Source organism: Fusarium poae, chromosome 2 (genome assembly GCF_019609905.1).
Source record: "Fusarium poae strain DAOMC 252244 chromosome 2, whole genome shotgun sequence".
In the NCBI taxonomy this organism is placed as follows: domain Eukaryota; kingdom Fungi; phylum Ascomycota; class Sordariomycetes; order Hypocreales; family Nectriaceae; genus Fusarium; species Fusarium poae.
The window spans coordinates 6566944-6585635 of NC_058400.1; the positions used below are offsets into that span (position 1 = coordinate 6566944).

At 47.2% G+C, this 18692-nt stretch overlaps 9 protein-coding genes across 9 annotated transcripts; 6 read left to right on the forward strand and 3 right to left on the reverse strand.

The window, feature by feature from the left end:
- Positions 1–133: 133 nt before the first annotated feature.
- Positions 134–739, forward strand: FPOAC1_006208 (uncharacterized protein; the record flags this gene model as incomplete). The annotated part of the gene is made up of 1 exon (XM_044850695.1): positions 134–739. One exon carries the CDS (start codon positions 134–136, stop codon positions 737–739), a length of 606 nt encoding a protein of 201 aa, XP_044709407.1.
- Positions 740–1077: 338 nt separating this feature from the next.
- Positions 1078–1887, reverse strand: FPOAC1_006209 (uncharacterized protein; the record flags this gene model as incomplete). The annotated part of the gene is made up of 4 exons (XM_044850696.1): positions 1078–1273; positions 1367–1616; positions 1674–1794; positions 1846–1887. 4 exons carry the CDS (start codon positions 1885–1887, stop codon positions 1078–1080), a joined length of 609 nt encoding a protein of 202 aa, XP_044709408.1.
- A 1056-nt stretch (positions 1888–2943) lies between these two features.
- Positions 2944–3762, forward strand: FPOAC1_006210 (uncharacterized protein; the record flags this gene model as incomplete). The annotated part of the gene is made up of 3 exons (XM_044850697.1): positions 2944–3045; positions 3105–3168; positions 3227–3762. 3 exons carry the CDS (start codon positions 2944–2946, stop codon positions 3760–3762), a joined length of 702 nt encoding a protein of 233 aa, XP_044709409.1.
- An 834-nt stretch (positions 3763–4596) lies between these two features.
- GH51 (Endoglucanase gh5-1) lies at positions 4597–5793 on the forward strand (the record flags this gene model as incomplete). Its single annotated transcript, XM_044850698.1, has 2 exons — positions 4597–4944; positions 4993–5793. 2 exons carry the CDS (start codon positions 4597–4599, stop codon positions 5791–5793), a joined length of 1149 nt encoding a protein of 382 aa, XP_044709410.1.
- A 360-nt stretch (positions 5794–6153) lies between these two features.
- On the reverse strand, positions 6154–7831 carry FPOAC1_006212 (uncharacterized protein; the record flags this gene model as incomplete). Its single annotated transcript, XM_044850699.1, has 3 exons — positions 6154–7057; positions 7107–7538; positions 7590–7831. 3 exons carry the CDS (start codon positions 7829–7831, stop codon positions 6154–6156), a joined length of 1578 nt encoding a protein of 525 aa, XP_044709411.1.
- Positions 7832–8427: 596 nt separating this feature from the next.
- FPOAC1_006213 (uncharacterized protein) lies at positions 8428–9505 on the reverse strand (the record flags this gene model as incomplete). The annotated part of the gene is made up of 3 exons (XM_044850700.1): positions 8428–8877; positions 8926–9282; positions 9338–9505. 3 exons carry the CDS (start codon positions 9503–9505, stop codon positions 8428–8430), a joined length of 975 nt encoding a protein of 324 aa, XP_044709412.1.
- A 1578-nt stretch (positions 9506–11083) lies between these two features.
- On the forward strand, positions 11084–11596 carry FPOAC1_006214 (uncharacterized protein; the record flags this gene model as incomplete). The annotated part of the gene is made up of 1 exon (XM_044850701.1): positions 11084–11596. The coding sequence occupies one exon, from the start codon at positions 11084–11086 to the stop codon at positions 11594–11596; it is 513 nt and encodes a 170-aa protein (XP_044709413.1).
- A 1367-nt stretch (positions 11597–12963) lies between these two features.
- On the forward strand, positions 12964–15018 carry FPOAC1_006215 (uncharacterized protein; the record flags this gene model as incomplete). The annotated part of the gene is made up of 4 exons (XM_044850702.1): positions 12964–13360; positions 13421–13628; positions 13684–13893; positions 13956–15018. The coding sequence occupies 4 exons, from the start codon at positions 12964–12966 to the stop codon at positions 15016–15018; spliced, it is 1878 nt and encodes a 625-aa protein (XP_044709414.1).
- A 2698-nt stretch (positions 15019–17716) lies between these two features.
- FPOAC1_006216 (uncharacterized protein) lies at positions 17717–18691 on the forward strand (the record flags this gene model as incomplete). The annotated part of the gene is made up of 1 exon (XM_044850703.1): positions 17717–18691. One exon carries the CDS (start codon positions 17717–17719, stop codon positions 18689–18691), a length of 975 nt encoding a protein of 324 aa, XP_044709415.1.
- Between the last annotated feature and the right edge of the window lies 1 nt (position 18692).

Below are 18692 nucleotides of genomic sequence, written 5' to 3' on the forward strand. Positions count from 1 at the left end.
CTCATTTCCTTTCCATTTCCTTTTCTCTTCTACAAATACTCATTTGTTCCATACTTTCTCTCACTCATTAATATTACATCGCGGCATTAACTTTGTCTAAGCCACTCTTTAACTGCTTGCTTCATTATTCAACATGACTACTACTCGTTTCTCCACGTCGCTCCCTCTCCCATATTATGGCACCCAATCTCTTGTCGCCGAGGTCCTTGGCGCAGACGCCACAGCGACCACATACCTCTTGAACTGCCCCCCTGGCACCGACGGCAACGACTGTGGCACGTACAACAACTCACTTACAGTTGGACCCTGGGCGAGCAAAACTATTCCAGCCGGTGCCGCCAGCACTGGAAACCTGGATATCTTCATTACGATGCCATCTGAAGACAAGGAGGATGATTGGAGGATGTCTGTTCACTGCAAAATGTCCCATACAGTTGCTAAGGATTGCACCACCATCAATCTGGGCGGAAACGACGATGGATCTCCCACTGCCACTATCTCCGGTACTGATGAGTTGGAACAGTACGACCTTACTTATGCACCTGTCGTCATTACCGCTGGCTTGGATCTTCTTAGCGCCAAACATACTGGTGTTCCAGCAGCCAGCGCGACCACCACCGAAAGTTCTGAAAAGGAAACATCTACACCTACAAGTACTTCTGGTGCCTCGACATACGTTACGCGTGTACTTGGAGCCGTATCTGTTGCTGGGATCGCTGCTTCTTTTCTCCTGTCTTAGATGCCAAATTAAGTTAGAAACGATGTCTTTCTGTAGTTTATTGCCCATGTTTATTCTTCATTACACACTTGACTTTAATAAAGACACACCCCAACTCTAAAATACACTGAAATTGACTTTTCTACTACGCGTGCCCAGATTACAACGTCGCGTCCCTCCACGTTTCTTAGAATAGATCGTTTCAACTTTATGTAAACAACATCCAAGAATTGTGTGTCCCAAAGTTGATGCATATAAAGAGCAGGTATAAACAGAAACATCATGTCAATCAACTAGACTAATAGTACAGGGTATGATAAAACAAAGACATAACCAAAACTAAAACCCAATGCCAAAGATCACCAGCTTGGCTCCATTCGCCAACCTCCCACGTAAACGTATCCCCGATAGTTCCTCGAATTGGAACCCGGAGCCATGTTCTGGGCACATTTTTGAGCCATGTTCATGGCCAACCCCGGGGCCATATTCGTGGCTTGACCCAGAAGCATGTTTGGGACAACATTCTGAGGTGCCCCAGAGTCGAAGAAACGCAAGCTATCCTGGGGGGATTGGTCATGTTATCGCCCATAGTATTAGCAGACATTGACATGGAATAACCCTGAGAGTATGGGTAACCCATTGACGTACTGCATGACTAATGATTGACCCTGAAGTGCTTGCCACTGTGCTCCATGTTGTTGTTGTTGTGCTACCTCCTTGGTACAGAGGTCTATTCGATGGTCGCGCAGCATCTTGTTTGTGGGCTTGTTTCCCTCGAACTCCAGACGCATCTCTGGTAAGAAGGTGTTGTCTTGGAGGACAAGGGCGGGGACAGTCGCTGTCCCCTTCTTGGACCCTTTGGGACGGCCCGAGCCATGCGCGAGAACTATCAGTGTCCCTAAGAGGAGAGTTAGCGAGTTGCCTATGACAGAAAGGAAAACGCCAGCTAGCTTACCTTCGTGCGTGGGCTTGCAGTCTGACCTTCTTCGATGGTTGTCATAGCACTGCTCACAGCAGACCTTGTGCTGGTTGTACATACGATCAGTCCACTCACCCTCATTAGACATGATTGGTAGCTATTAGTCAATGTTAGATTGCAAGATTTCGGGAAGAGGTATGACTCTTACTTGACTAGATTTTACTTGAGGAAGATAAGTGTATGGATTCATAGAGATGGCTCGGAGTGTTAGGCTATGTTGGTGTGAAGTGTTGCAGAGTGGAATGCAGGAACTGAAGAGAAGGAGAGAGGATGCAGATTGAATACCCAGTGGTAGAAACAGAAGGTTAGAAATTCATGAATATGGAAAACTCTGTGGGTGTCGCCACAGAAGCACACTTTACGACGAAAGATATAATGGTTCTTACGGCCAGTGTACAAGAGCTTTTCGCGCTTGTATGTTGCCGTCACTGGGCAAAAGTAGCAGCGAGGTACTGATTTGCGGGGCCATTTTGGTAAATTCTATTGTCTTTCTTGTAGGTTTAATCGTAAACTTGCTAGACTCTCTCAGCCTTGTGGGAAGGTGTAAGTTAGGGTTAATGTAGGTAGTTGCCTGGGTCAGTGAAAGTTAAAGACATTCTGTCAGCTTTTATGAAAAGGGCAGTATCTAATTAATAAACGTTAATCTGTTCTCTGCCACTTTTCCTTTACTCTTCAGTGTAATGCGGTGGAAATATTGTGGCAAGTGACTTGAATATCTGCCTTGATATTTGCTTGTTTGTAATGTAAATACTTGGAATGAGAGGGTATAAGCTACTAATGACGAGATAATGAATAACCTTGAACTTTTATCGTTTTGAAATGAAATACAATAACTTCAGAAAGGCGCCCTAATATGTTCACAGGGGAGTGTCTCCGATTGACTTTCGGAGAGAGAGTTGCAGGAGTCTAACCTTACAACAATGACCATGTAAGTGCTTGAACTCTAATGGCGTGTCTTTTCATAGTAGATTTGTAAGGTTAGGAGATTGAGTGCTCGCAGTCATAAATAAGTTTTCCTTTGAGTCCAGGCAGGCAAGGAGTAGATGATTGTTAAAGTTGTTCATCTCGTCTGGACTGCCTATATAACCTCAAAATCATCCCATCTTCCCATCTTTCCATCTCCCATCATCTTATCATCTCATCATCTTATCATCTCATCATCTCATCATCTCATCATCTCATCATTTCATCACACATCATCTACCAACCACTATACATACAATGACAAGGGTAAAGAAAGATGAAAATGGCAATACCATCTGCCGAAGGGACGACCAGGGGCGAAAGATCGCCTGCAGACGCTGCATTGATAACCATCGGTCCTCAAATTGCCTGCCTTCACATAACGGTAAGTAACCTTTTTGTCTACCTGCACTTTCCCATATGGAAGCTAACTGTTTGAAAGAGGACGTCAGAGTAGTTGACGGTGTGGGCAGAAAGAAAGGGAGCAAGAACCGCCCCAAGGGTGATGGTACGTACTTTCTCTTGATACCTTGGTATATTTTGTGTTGACGCTGACTATTCCACAGAGCAGGCCAGATCCAAGGTCACGAAGCCGGCCCGCCCTCAAAGGTCCAATCGGATCCGCTTGAGTCCTGAGCAGATAGCCCAGGTGGAGAATGAGATGCCTGAGCAGCCTGACATCGACTTGCAGGCTATTCTACAGGTTTTAGAGACTCCGACGCCTTGGCCATCGGCCACACTTGGGGCTCTGCCTCAAGAAAACTATAACCACCTTGAGGCAGTGGTAAATAACATGCACGCCCAGAATATGGCGTACAATTTTCAGCCTGTACCCGGGATGAATAATATGTACGCTCAGCCCCAAGTGCATGGTGCTAACAACTGGGGCATTGTTTGGCAGCCTGTGATCAACTACCAGGCTCCAATGGTTCCCCAGGTTAACACCAACTATAGCAGTTGGCAGGTGGCTGGATTGGGGCAGCAGCAGGAGGAGGAGGAGGAGCAGGCAGGGCAGGGCACATTCATGCCCCCCCAACAATGGGGGCAGAATCCCTACAATGGCCCTGTCATTGGCAACGGTGGGGGCATAGATTTTTGGTAGTTGACGTGGTCTGGAGACTTGAGTGCCCGTGAAGTGACCTTTTATTGATACCTTGGTCTAGGTGTCCTAGCTACTAAGCCTGCTAGCTACCGAGGTAGGGGAAATCCAGTCTGGAAACTTGATTTTTGTTTACTAAATCATTATACCTGGAATCTTTAATGAATGATTCTTTGATGCTACGACTATCTAATCTCGTCCAAATTTTAAATTAACCAAGTCCAGTAATCAGGACGGAATCATGGCCCTCTTCTCCGCATTGGCCAATGGCTTCGTACGTCTCAAAGTGTATTCACGGAGCCTCAAGTTCCGATATCCACCCTGACTCACTTAGTCGACGTGCAAAGTTGTGGTTCTATTTTCTAAATCGTGATTGGATAAAACCTTACTATTCCGATTTGATCATGTGCTTTGTTAGTTCGCCTCTGCTGCATAGTACTACGGAATCTGCTCTTCCGTTGTCGGTTACGGCTCGGCCTTTACAGCGAAATTTCCCAGATGGAGGTGCACTCCGGTTCTTGGAAATTCTATTTCCTTAGGCGTAGCGTATCAGGCTTCTCGGTACACATGCGGATTACGGGCCGGATCTCGGTTGTTTATACTATTGTCTACTTTTTGCCTTGTCTTGGGTCAATTGACCCACGGGACAACGGATGCTACACTGTGAATTCCGTAACGCAAATCTTTGACGGTTCATCGGGAAATAGAGAGCGTGCCAGGGTATAAGCTCATTTAAGATACTCAAGTCAAGAACATATAAAGATCAGTGTATTCCTCGTCAAATCAGACTTCTCAGTTGAGCACGACACCCTCGAGATCAACCCCGTATCAGTCATCATGAAGTCCCTTCTCGCCCTTGGTCTCTTCGCCGGTCTCTCCGTTGCCCAAAGTGGAGCTTGGGCTCAATGCGGCGGTGAAGGCTTCTCTGGTTCTACAACCTGCGTCTCAGGCTACAAGTGCACCATCGTCAACCAGTGGTACAGCCAGTGCCAGCCCGGTACTGCAGAGCCTCCCTCTACTACCCTCAAGACTACCACCGGCGGTGGCTCTACTCCCACTGGAACACCTGGCGATGGAAAGTTCCTCTGGGCCGGTGTTAACGAAGCTGGTGCCGAGTTTGGAGAGAAGAGCCTTCCTGGTACTTGGGGCAAGGACTTTACCTTCCCTGAGCCTGCTGCTGTCGACGTAAGTGCATGGACTTCATAGCATGATAGCAGTCTCTGACATATCTAGACCCTCATTTCTCAGGGCTACAACACTTTCCGTGTGCAGCTCAAGATGGAGCGTGCCAACCCCAGCGGTATGACTGGCGCCTACGACCAGGCTTACCTGAAGAACCTCACATCCATTGTCAACCACATCACAGGCAAGGGAGCCACTGTTCTTCTTGACCCTCACAACTACGGCCGCTACTTTGACAAGATCATTACTTCCACCTCAGACTTCCAGACCTGGTGGAAGAACTTTGCTACTCAGTTCAAGGGCAACAGCCGCATCATGTTCGACACCAACAACGAGTATCACACCATGGACCAGACCCTCGTTCTCAACCTTAACCAAGCCGCCATCAACGGTATTCGCGCTGCAGGTGCCACTCAGTACATCTTTGTCGAGGGCAACCAGTGGTCCGGTGCCTGGTCGTGGCCTGATGTCAACGACAACATGAAGGCTCTGACTGACCCCGAGAACAAGCTTATTTACGAGATGCACCAGTACCTCGACTCTGACAGCTCTGGCACTTCTCCCAACTGTGTTTCCACATCTATCGGTGTCGAGCGTCTCCAGGCTGCTACCAAGTGGCTCCGCGACAACAAGAAGGTCGGCATGATCGGCGAGTTCGCTGGTGGTCCCAACGAGACCTGCCGAACTGCCGTCAAGAACATGCTTGACTTTATGAAGGCCAACACTGATGTCTGGAAGGGCTTTACCTGGTGGTCTGCTGGTCCCTGGTGGGGCGACTACATGTACAGCTTCGAACCTTCGAGTGGTTCTGGATACCAGTACTACAACTCTCTGCTCAAGTCTTACGTCTAAGAGGAAGCTGCAATCAGCAACGAGTGGGATAGTTGGAGAATCGGACAATGTTGAACAGTTCTCGTAACACAGATGTCAAACAACAAGGAATCATCAATGCGTCTTAGATCACGTTTCATCAGTCGGTTTTGCTTGAACACTGTCCCCTTTAGTCCCGTACATAGGCACTTGGCCATTTTCTGTATATATTTTCAACAGTACAATTTATCATGATCGAATCGTGTCTTGTCCATTCGAAAGTGCAGAAGCCTGTACAAAGAACCTTCGTAGACTAGGGTTAGGGTTCATCAATTACTGTGTTCTATATTTGGTTGGTTGACTGGAATTAACCTTTACATTGATCAGCCCAGTCCTTGAACCTTAAGACTTGAACGACCACTGGGCCTCCTGCCACCCCACTCTCCTCTCTATTCGCACACCGAACCCTTCTCCGTCATTCAAGGGTTTCTTAGCAGCTTGTGAGAAACTACAGTCTGCGCTGGCCGGGAACCCAGGTCCATCCGGCAATGTGACATCAAAGCCTGCCAGCAGACAAGTTATCAGTCCCAGGTTTTCAGCAAATGCAAAATTTCGTCCAGGGCAGAGATTGCGTCCGCCACCAAAGGCGATGAAAGCTGAACGCTTTGCCTTTTCGTTCTCTGTGTTGGCCTTGTTCTCGATGAAACGATCTGGTTTGTAGGCGGAGACGTCTTCGCCCCAGGTGTCGAGGCTGTGACTGACTGCAGCGGACATTTGGACATTCTCGCCTTTCTTTAGAAGGTATGAGTTTCCTTTGCTGTCTGTGACCGTTGTATCTTCCAGGACACGGCGGTTGCCTACGGCCTGATTGCTCAGTCGAATAGCCTCTCGGTAACAGCTGACAAGTAAGGGGCACTTCTCATCCAAAATCGTCACATCAACAACAGCCTTGTCCTCTCCATCCTTATATATGACTGGGACAACTTCTTTCCTCAGTCTTTGTACAAGTTCAGGTCGATTAAATACGTTGACAAAGAACCAGTACAGAGTGGGAATGGTGTTAGCCGTACCGACATGCAGGAGCGCCAGTTCGATATGGCCGACTTCCTCGTCTGGAACACCATATTTTACAAAAGCACCTGCTCGGGCTCTGACTATTTCTGATGCGTCTTCATCTTGATAGCTTCTTGCACCATAGTATTTTCCCAGTGCTGCTTGGAGTCGCGCTCTGGCTTGATGAGCCTTGGGAGCTGTGATGGCCGGGAGAATATTGACCAATAGCATGTTGAGACCAGCCTCGAACGTCCTGCAACGTTGTTAGTTGATGTTAACAGTAAATATCCCTTGCAACTAACCAAACATCATTCAGTAAGCTATGATCCTGTCTCAATGGATTCTTGGATCCGTATAGTGCTTCAGCGGTTGCCATAGTCACAAGATCTCTTAACCACAGCCAGAGATTTGCATTCTCCAGGTTGCCGTGTCCGCTAATCTTGTTGATATCTTTCGATATGTAGTTCAAGGCATTTGCATTCATGCGATGAATATGATCGCCTGTCATGGCAGGATGGATAGCAGCGAAGAACTCTGGCACAAGATCGGTATTCTTAAGCTTGTACTGAACCCGATCGGACAATAGCAGTTCTCTCTGTGCAAACTCTGAAGCAAATGGTTCGAACGATAGTGTCTTTTTTCGGTATGCAGACTGAACGATGACTGGGTCGAATATAACGTAGAGTTTGCCGCCAAGTATGGGGAGAGTCGCGATTTGTCTGTGAGATCTGTCACTACATTCCAAGTTAGACCCTCGTAATCGATTGAGTCGTTCGTTTACTCACTATAGTTGTTTTAAGTAGATGTTTTGGTGTTTCATCAAGCCGTAGAAATGTCCAACGATGGGGAATTTAGGTTTGAGCAAGGGAGGCTCGCCCGCTTCAAGGGATGGCGTTGATAGTTTATGTAGCAAGACACTGGCGAGCAGTACGACCAGGGCCGTGATGTAGTTGCCTGGTGACTGTTTGAAGTCCTCAGTTAGAAAGCTAAGGATGCCATTTGGGCTAGTGAGTGGATTGGCGGCCATGTTTGAAGTTTTCAATCCGCGAGTCCTTTGGACAGTTCCGTAACTATCTTAACTTTTGGCGTGCATCAAGTGGTGGCCAGCATATTTATATACAAGGCGAAGAAAACTAGTGCTTACGAAGGAACAACCTCTGTCGTATCTGGAAAGGGATTAAATCCTAGCGTGGCGGTAAGATTCTGCCTATTCGCAAAACAAACGAATCAATTCGCCTTTTCTCTCTAGAGTATGTTTACTATAGATAAACAAGGTCTTGCACTTGTAGAGTAACTTGATGGCACAGTTGTGATAGGATAAATTCTCGATTGACCAGTCGTTGACGCTGTCATCGACGGTCACGGTCAAGGCTCATTTATACAACCCTTGAATCCACCTGCTTCGCTTGAGATACTTACATGGTCTGAGACAATGTGAGAGTTGAAGTAGGTAGAAATACAGTTAAGATATTTGGGCGGGAATGCATTGACTATGGTATAAAATGGTATAAGTGTTGAAGATTTAACGCTTCGCTGATGTGGTTTTAATAACAGCTTCAAAAATGAAAATGCATGCCCATGCCTTTATTTTCCTCGTTCGAGTGTTTGTTGTTCATGTCTCGTCTATGCCATTTCGTGTCGTTGGTAACCATTCGGTAGCTCGGCAGGTCTTTGTTCTTGTGACATCTCGGCTGCATCAGGCATTTTGTCAGGTGCATAGTGAGAATGAGTACCATCCCCTGGTGACACCACAATAGGCGAGTTGTTATACTTGTCGTCTGAAGGATCCGAAGATGCAATGGGGCTATGCTTGCGCTTGTTGCGCCGCCAGAAGAAGAATCCTGCTAGAGCTAGGGCGACAACGGCGAGGGTGATGGCCACCGATATGCCGGCGACCGCACCAGAGGACAAGCCATTGTTTCCGTTATTGTCACTACTACTGCTGCTGTCCTTGTCGCTTGATTCGTTGCTTGGAGGGTCGGATGTTGCAGTCGCTTCGGAGTTGGAGCCTGTTGTACCAGCGGTCGTGCCGGCTGTTGTGGCAGTACTATCGCCTGTCGATCCGGTTGGTGGCTGGATGCTTTAGCAGATGACTCCTTGAATGATTGCAAAACGACTTACTGCGCTGTATATGGTCGAGTACATGTCATTGTTCACCTCTCCAACGCTCTGCAATAACCATTGTTGACGAAGTTGTTCCCCTTCGAAATTGGAGCTCATAAACACTGGACCGTCGGGGATACAATCTAGATTCCACTTTGTACCATTTTGTACGTTTGTTATCCTGTATGTATCGTCCTTGCCCCATAATGACACATCCCATTTCTGTTTGTCGGTGTCATCAGTGGCCATCAAGCATGGTCTCGTGCGGCGCTTTTCGTTTATAACATCGGGTCGGTAGCATACTGAGAGCTGTTTTTTGACGGTCGTGTCGGAGCATCGTAATTGGTATCGGCCGGGCTTATCGTCTATTTTTTGCTACATATTGTTAACATTTGACCAAGTAACTGACTGAAGGCGATTGGAAACGTACAAATTGCCAGTAGGAGTTTTTGTTAGCTGGCCAGACTCGTAGATCGCCTCCTGGGGCAGTAGGCTGAAGCATGCCGTGTAAATCTTTATCGGCTGTGTCAACAGCGAGCTCTGAGATCTGGTACCACACATTGGGGTCCAGATCTGTCGCAGGTTCCAGGGTAGGCATTTTAGACGTTTAACGGGTGGGTTTATCGCGATTGGAAGAACTCAAAAATGGATTGAAGCAAGAGCAAAAGTAAAACGGAGGAAAAGGGAGCGAAAGAGTCACGGACAATAATAACTTAGTACCTACACTAGAGCTCAGACTAACAGGGTAGGGCTGAATTACAGTACATAGCAATCTCACTAGGGAATCCACTTAGCAAGATTATTTATGGGCATATACCAGGTTAATTGGCTTGTCTTTGCAACGTTGAGCAGCAATCTTGATGAAAGATTGGATAATAAATGGATTGCCAAGTGTTTGATGTTGTGTTGAGAGTGGGAAATCACGCTGTCAGCCTTGCTCCCTTTGTTTTTGTCCCACATTCCAAGGCGGCGCAGCCACATCGATGCTGACCTATAGTTAAACAAGAAATCCATCCATTCGAGCTCTATGTCATGGAGTTAATGATCACTTTAACGTTGGTGGCGGTTGTACGATACAGATGATCCCCTTCAATTTAAAAACGGTCCTAACCCCCAAGAGAGACCCATCCAATAAAATTAACGTGGCTGGATGCATGTCAGACAGGATCACTGGCTTCGTTACCCGATTCACCATGGGAATGTCAGCTTATGTCATTAATGTATCAGATCTTGAAAGTGGAAATCGTGATTTTGGGGGCCATGAGTGACCAAGGCGAAGAAGGACTTGGTGCAACAGACTATTTATTATAAGCTTAATTGCATCTCCTCGGAGGCAAGTTCGGGATCGACAACGCGATCCAACGGCTGGGCCAAGGTTTTGACGGGATGGAACTCCGTGTCCGTAGGGCTACAACCTACAGGTGGTACTAGCCACGCTAATAAATTCGGTGGATAGGTAGTCAACCATGGATATGCTTGTTCAAGATGATGTACTGACTGCCAGTACTGGTATCGGGTAGGTTGACCGATCAAAGGGCGGAATAAAGCAACCTCAATGTGTAAAGAAGGGTAGCCAGATGCCTTATTATAATGATGCTTGTTTCAACGATATCCCATTGAAGTAATGGCTTCGTTATCACGTCCCTAGATCGGGCGCAAAGACAGGCCATGATACTGATTGTCCGTGACCAGATGATCGAGATGTCCTGTAATACAATCGATGCCTCATGCTGTCTATGAAACTCAAGATACGGCCGGGTCACTTACTCTAGTTGGGCAAGCACTTATAAAACCAAGGTCATATCGCAATATACATCCTCAACCAGGAATGAATTCCGCGGTTCAGCGCCCGTTGAATAGCGGACGCATATCAATTGTGGAAATATCACGGCTCTAACAAACCTCAGACGGGAATAATACATCCATCCCCCTTCCCCAGATCTCCAAATACCACCATCAAGCCGAGGCATCTTTTCGGATAACGCAGCTCAATGCGAACATTGTCCGCTTATCGACTTCAATGACATCTTCAAAGACCCATGTTCGCTTATCGCGACTTTGGTGGGACACACACCGCCTTGTCTCTGCTCTGTTTGGGGCTTCATCAGTCTCAAATATTCATCAGGGAAATCAACAGCCATTTAACACTTCTAACGTTGGATTTAAGGCGTCCAGGATGAACGACAATGTAGCATTCATCGTTTCACAAATCAGCGACATTCACTTCACAGCCAAAGAACGCGATGTCCTCATTCGCTTCCTCGTATTCTCGTCTCGTCTTACCGCTTGGCTCCTCAGTCAAAAGAATGCTTCACCATCTACGGTACAGCGATGGCAGCTTCTAATGAGACAGCTCTCACTCACAGCAAAGCTCCTCCGCGTCGGGAAATTCACCCAGCAGTTCCGTTTTGCCGCACGGGGCTTAACGGGTAGACACCAAGATCTATTCCTGGGGTACATAACTGTGATTCGTCAACTGTTAACGGCTGTATACATGACATGCGATAATGCTACGGTGCTGAACAGTATCGGTTTCATTCCCTGGAAGGGAGCCAAGACATTGGAAAGGAGAGCTTTTCGGGTATGGTTTGCCGCAGGTGTTTGTGGATTTGTTGCACAGGTGTACTGCTTGTACCAATTAAAGACATGGAGTGCCAATGATGAAGATGATAGGCGGTCTCTGTTGTAAGTATTGCCCTCCATTCCCTACGCCGCATGAAAGCTGACGTGATTGACAACCATGTAGTCGAAAGACGGCCAGCAAGCTCCAATTAGTTTCTAGCCTGTGTGATATCACCGTTTCATCAGCGGCTGCAGGGCTTGTTCAGTGGGATGAAGGTGTCGTTTGTGCTAGTGGGATGCTGAGTAGTCTGATTGCTGTCTACACGCAGTGTAAACCATTTCTTTTAAAGCAATGACTAATCTCGTGAAATAATTATCATCTGCTGATGGTAATGAGGCGGAATTAGAGTTCTTGGCGATACTCGGGTGTCATTCCTCAACGGGAACTTGTTCTACACTGGGAGAGGCCGTAGCTAGCTCTAGCTCTAGCTCTAGTTCCAGCGCAATGGCACCATTAAAAAGTCTGTTGCCGACTTCGGAGGCTAGCAGCAATAGTTTGATCCAGATTGGGCCTGTAATGTCTTTTTTTATTCTTTTATTCTCCACGATGAATTGCAAACTCGGTGATTTTGAATGGATATATGACCGGTTAGACTCGTTAGTATAAGAACAGAATCCATTTCATGCTTGGACATTTACCAGTAACCAATCACATGGTTAAAGGATCAATTGATGCGTGATTATCGCCACTGCACCTACCTACAGATAGATTAGATACAGTGGAATTACTGGCCAGGGTCTGGACCACGAACCCCTGAAACCTACACAACCAGCCCAGCAGCACGCGACAACATCCAACGACCTTCCTTGTCTGGGCAACCTCTTGATTGTTTGTCCCAATACGTTTAAAGCCCTTTCTTTCTGGCATGAGCATTCACACACACTAGAAACTTGACAGGCCAATCTACTCCTGCCAAGAGAATTTGACATGGCTTGGCCTTGTAGATAAACAGCACGCCACCCAAGGAGAAATACCCCTAGACAAGTTTAGTGAGGGAAGCTCTCTCCTCTCATGCAGGGGCTAGATTAGACTAGACTGGTCTTCAGCCGCTGAGGCTTCTCACGGGCTAGACCCCCAGAAGGAGCATCAGTCCCCATATTGAAGCCGATGAGGCCGAGTCCATTCTATTCTATGTATCCATTTGTCTATTAGTTATCATCAGCATATTTCCCCATCGAATCTCTGCCGATCTCTTCCCTCTTTCTTTATCCCTCTTTTCTTTTTGCCTTGTGTACGTACATACATTTTGCCATGTGGACTCACGGACCATCAATCAATATCCCCCGTTGAGATTTAATTACGTGCATTGATTGTCTCAGACTCCCCAAGACTCCACAGCCTTAAGCTTGGCGGATCCTCACGATCTTTTTGTCTTTTCTTTCTCTGGTCTACTACACTTTTCTCTTTTCTCCAATCTTTTAACTTTGTTCATAATGTCACATGACATTAAAAAGACGACCGACATCAAAGTCGAGGTCGCTCTCGCCCGCGATGTCGAAGCCATCGAGATGAACGACATGAGCGCCTCATCGTCGCAATACAAGGATGACACCCACAACAACACTACCAAAGCCTGGGCTGCCTCGGTACCCAGTTCAGAGGATCAATCCAAGGAGCAAAATGACTGGCTGGATGGATTTCGAAGGGCCGATCGACGAAAGATGAAGAAGGGTTGGGATAAGCAGTACCAATCTGAAGAGCGACCCCAAATACCAGGAGATAACCGATACTTTGACATAAGAGCTGCCAACGCAAAGACTGCAACCTCGGCGCTGGCAAGGGAATTAAAGGGAAGGCATTTGCAAATGATCGCATTCGGTGGTGCTATCGGTATGTTCCCTCATCTCATCATCGCAGAGGAAGAAGAAGGGTCTTGCTAATTGATCAAAGGTACTGGTCTCTTTGTTACATCCGGTACCGCTCTTCACGAGGGTGGCCCTGGTAGTGTTCTGATCTCGTACATGGTTATTGGTGCTCTACAATACTGTACCATGCAATCACTCGCCGAACTCGCCGTCATCTTCCCCATCGCTGGTTCATTCTCTGCTTTTTCGACACGTTTCCTCGACCCCTCATGGGGCTTTGCTATGGGATGGAAGTAAGTTATTACATCATTGAAGCCATACTGAGTAGTGGGGTGCTGACTATACCAGTTACTGTCTTCAATGGCTTTTTACATTACCTCTCGAGATCATCGCTGGCGCCTTTACTATCACTTACTGGAATGAAGGCATCGCCAAGTCCATATTTGTGGTCATCTTCCTTGCTGCCATTTTCATCATCAACCTCTTTGGCGTTAAAGCCTATGGTGAAGCCGAATTTGTCTTCTCAACCATCAAAGTCACTGCTATCGTCGCCTTCATGTGCGTTACCCCATCTTCTGCATACCTTCTTATGAACCCCATTGACTAACAAATATGCTCAGCCTTCTTGGAATCGTCATTAACATTGGAGGTGAACCTACAGGAAGCTACATCGGAGGCCGCTATTGGATTGACCCAGGCTTCTTCAACAATGGCTTCAAAGGCTTCTGTTCTGTGCTCGTCACATCATGCTTCTCCTTCACCGGAACAGAACTTATCGGCTTAGCAGCGGCAGAGACAGCTAACCCTCGCAAGTCCTTACCTAGCGCCATCAAGCAGGTCTTTTGGCGCATCACGCTCTTCTATATCGTGTCTCTCATGCTCGTCAGCCTTTTGGTCCCTCACGACGACCCTCGCATCCTCGACGCCAGCTCCTCCAACTCTGCCGCCTCACCCTTTGTCGTCGCTATTGAGACAATGGGAACGACAGTCTTACCGAGTGTCATGAACGCAGTTATTCTTATTGCTGTTATTAGTGTCGGCAACTCTTCTGTTTTCGGTTCTTCGCGAACACTTGCTGCTCTTGCAGATCAGTCCATGGCGCCAGCTATCTTCTCCTACGTTGACAAGCAAGGTCGTCCGTTGGTGGCCATCATCTTTGCCTCCTGTGTTGGGTTATTAGCTTTCATTGTTGATTTGAAGGCTCATGATGTTATCTTTGACTGGTTGCTGTCTGTCAGTTCTCTGGCGACGCTGTTTACCTGGGGCAGTATTTGCCTTACTCATATCCGATTCCGAAACGCCTGGGCCCATGCATCGCATACTCTCGAGCAATTACCCTTCCGCGCACGATCCGGCACCATTGGATCATGGTTCGCTCTCTGCGGATACACACTCATCCTACTAAGTCAAGTCTGGACAGCTGTTGCGCCTGTCGAGACCAAGGAGAACGCAACAACAGGAGACATTGTGCAGAGTGTTTTCCTTCGATTGATGGCTGTGCCCATCGTTTTGGTCATGTACTTGGGTCACAAGCTCTGGTACCGAACGAGCTTTGTGAAACTGGATGATATAGATATCCAGACTGGACGGAGGTACTACCGTGTGCATTTGATGAATGAAGAAGACAAGGAAGCGAGAGGGACATGGCCATTGTGGAAGAAGGTCTATCATTCTGTCTGTTAACTTTGTCTTTTTGTTATTACTTAAGCGTTCTGCATCTCACTTGCATTGGTGCCAGATGAGCCAGCGTTCTGCAAGCCACAATTTTAAGCGATATGATCACTACCTTTCCTGTTCTCCTGCTGTGATGTGCTGTTTAGGTGGTAAGTGTGATCCGGTTTTGTAGTAGGTGGGTTTTAAATCATTGCTTGCTCTTCTACTGTCACATGGAGATTGGCTCCATGTTAAGAAGATACAAGGGCGATGGTTACTGAGAAAGGGAGACAGACCACACTTTATGGCTCCTGAAATTAGGTTCTTCCCTTCAGGGAACCCCGAAGTCCCGACATAAACCGGTGCAAGCCCCAACAAGAGGGCCCCCCTGGTCTGTTCAAAAGTTCGTGCAAGCTATGCGCATAAACCTCATATATGCAGTGTTGTGGCGTTTCTGTATCCGGATGGAACAATTCCTATACGTTCAAAAGGACTCTGTCGTCACTTTAAGTGCAATAGGGGTCAACACATATGCGGAACCGTCTACTGTTGCAACGAACGCTCACGATCGTAAGATTTATAACTTGTCAAAGAGAATCGCCGAGATTGGCTGGGAGTAAAAAGCAAAACAAATGTGAAGAAGACTAGAAATGAAATGTATGGGTTTCTACTGGTGGGATTGAAGTTGTTGTCGAATGCTACGAAAGCTTGCTGCATCACATAACCCAGTGTACCAAACTATACTCGCCGCTATTAAGGGATCTCGAAGTCTTCTAGACCTTCCATCCCAGTGCATGTCACCAGCTCCCGGTTCATGGAGTGTCCACTCTACGGTAGCAAAAAGTCCAGGATATCAGAAAGATTGGATGCTCGAAGCAGAAGAGACTGACCAGTAAGTACTCTGTAGTTTTTGCCACTTAGACCGGACTTTTTAGGCTGTTTATTTTGATATAGGTTTAGAAGGATAACTTCTCTACTGCCCATTACCTACCGCACAACAATAAGCGACCTAAAAGCCTGCTGTAAAGGGATAACAAGCCACTTATTACTCTCATTTGTTAGCTCTGCAGCCATGTTCTCTGTCACCCTAGAACCAATCTTAAAGTCCGAGTAAGACGGGAGCAAATACTTTAACCGAGTACCTGGCTACTGGGTAGCAGTTGGCCTCATGGGTCGTAGGGTACAAAAATAAACAGCCCAAGAGGTCTGGCCTAAGTAGCATACCTAGGCTGATCTACCAATTTCGTCCCTTATGATTCTAGCAGCTAATTCTTCTGACACCCTGAGGCCTGGATCTCTTTTTACCCAACGATTGAGAGTGTGAGCCGTGCGTTAGCCTTTTTGTCTTGTTCCAGGAACCACAAAATCTGTCCCGCTTGGACATTCCCTTCCTCCCGCTTCCGCAATGCAACCTTGGAAGTTCTTGGCTGAAACAGTTCAACAAGCATCTGTGATCCAATCGACATGGATGTAGGGACGCCACAGGATCCATTCGCCGTTCTCGTTCGGAGCTTCAGGACCAACATTAATAACAAGATCTTTATATTATATGACCAGAGCAATATCATAGAACGACCTGGGTTGAGGTTCTTGCTGAACACCAATAAGAACTCTCGTACAAACAACGACCGATATGGTAATTACGGTGGAAGTTTTCACTTTAGGTAGAGAAAAGAGGTCACCGACAATTAACGGGGTTTCCTCTAGATATGGAGACGGCTCCGAGTCGAATCCCGTCCGGATCGTCTCAGGCAACCCACGGTTGATTTACCGGATCTTCCGTCAGAACTTGAGCTTGAACAAATGAAGTGCTCTCGGCTTGAGCCATGGATTTACCTCGCTTGTTAGCGTTGTCACCTCACCTGTGAACCCCTTGTCTACCTGCAGCAACGAAAACGGTTTCACTTGAGTTCGGGCTTTTGGTGAAAGCAGTCAAATCAACTTCCCTATCCAGATGTCAAGAAACAGAACTTTTTCAGCCACTGCGCAAGAGTGACCGTCCTTTGTGCTGTTTAGTCGAGCCCCCAGTCCCCCTTAAAGGACATTTCTTCTTACTGTGCCGCCCAGTCCTTGCAGCGAATCCTACGGAGTTCAGTAGTTGCTTGGCGTTGTCCTCCTAAGGAAAGCCTGCATGCAGGTCCCTCGTGGTACAAGCAGGCCTCATCACAGCACTTTGTAGAGTCACTGTACAGAGGCAATATGTGAAGCACATGTGCAACAGTGAAGAAAATGGAAATTAGAGATCTGTAACACAAAGGCCTCGACGCCGAAAATCCCGGTAATTGGGATCAGATACAAATATGTATAACATGTCTCTTTCCAAATCGAGATGCCAATAATTGCTGCATTCTTTTCTTCTTTTTTGTCTGTTGGTTCGTCTTTTCTTTTTCCTAAACCTTGGTCCTTGATCGCGATATCCATTAGGCATGTCAGGTCCTTTGACACCTCCCGCTGATGGGAGTCCTTACTTCCCTATCACAGAGCGGTCCGCGAGCCTTGCGAGGATACATCTAGGGGTTACCTCACCTCTAATTGCCATTGCGTTGGTCATGTTTGTGGCGAGGATATGGTTGAGGGTGAGGCCAGCTTGGAGGGTTAGTTGGGAGGATTATAGCATGACAATTGGAGTGGTAGGTTGCCAGCTACTATAGACTTCATGGCTCATGGTCACTGACTGCGATCACTCTAGGCTGCTGCTTGTGTGGACTTTGGCTTCTTGATACCTCAGATGTTCACACAACCCACACTTATAACCGAAGAGCAACGAATATGGACGCGAAAATACTCCTTCCTCGCAATACCGATATGGGGGATTGCCATGATGTTCATCAAGATCAGCATTGCAATGATGATGCTTCGAATCCAACCAACACTGCTTTGGTGGCGCATCTTCTGCTTTGTTATAATGTCCGTCCTGGTAGCGTACGGCGTCGCAAACACTTTCTTCATTCTCTTACAATGCCGACCTCTAGAGGCATCGTGGGATACTTCCGTTCTGCAAACAATCGATGGAGCCAGCTGTCTTCCAATAACTGGCATTCTGATCATGTCAAACCTTGGATCTGGCATCAACATTGCAACAGATATCTTACTTTCTCTGGCACCGACGTTGTTCCTATGGAAGCTGAAACGACCGCTGAAGGAGAAGATACTGGTCGGTGCGTTGATGGGTCTGGGAATGTTTGCGAGTATCGCCTCGATCGTCAAAGCCACCCTGGTAAAGGAGTTCGGCGGATCGACAAAAGACCCATGGGCCCTCACAAACGCAATCGCAACATGGACAGCCCTCGAGCAGATCCTCATCATGATCGCCTCTTCAGCTCCTTTCTTGAAACCTCTGGTTCAATCTGCTTTAAATCGCATGGGCTGGACATTATCAGGCACTTCAGCTGCTCGCTCAGGCTACGGCAATCATTATCGCGATATGAATGGGCAGAGTGTGCGTCATTCGAGGATCGTTACCAACAAGTCTATGACTTCTCGCAGAGATATTTACGGTGAAGATGAGGACCCATTCGCAGTAGGAGAAAGCGCCGATGCTATTCCGCTAGAAGTAAAAGCTTTCGAGGGAGGGAAAGGAACAGAAGAAAGGGATATTGCAACAATGAGAACGACGCAGGGTTCTCGGACAACCAGGTCTTGGGATTCGAGAGACGAGAGGGGTAGCATGGACAGGGAATATACGCCGAGCCATGCCGTGTAGG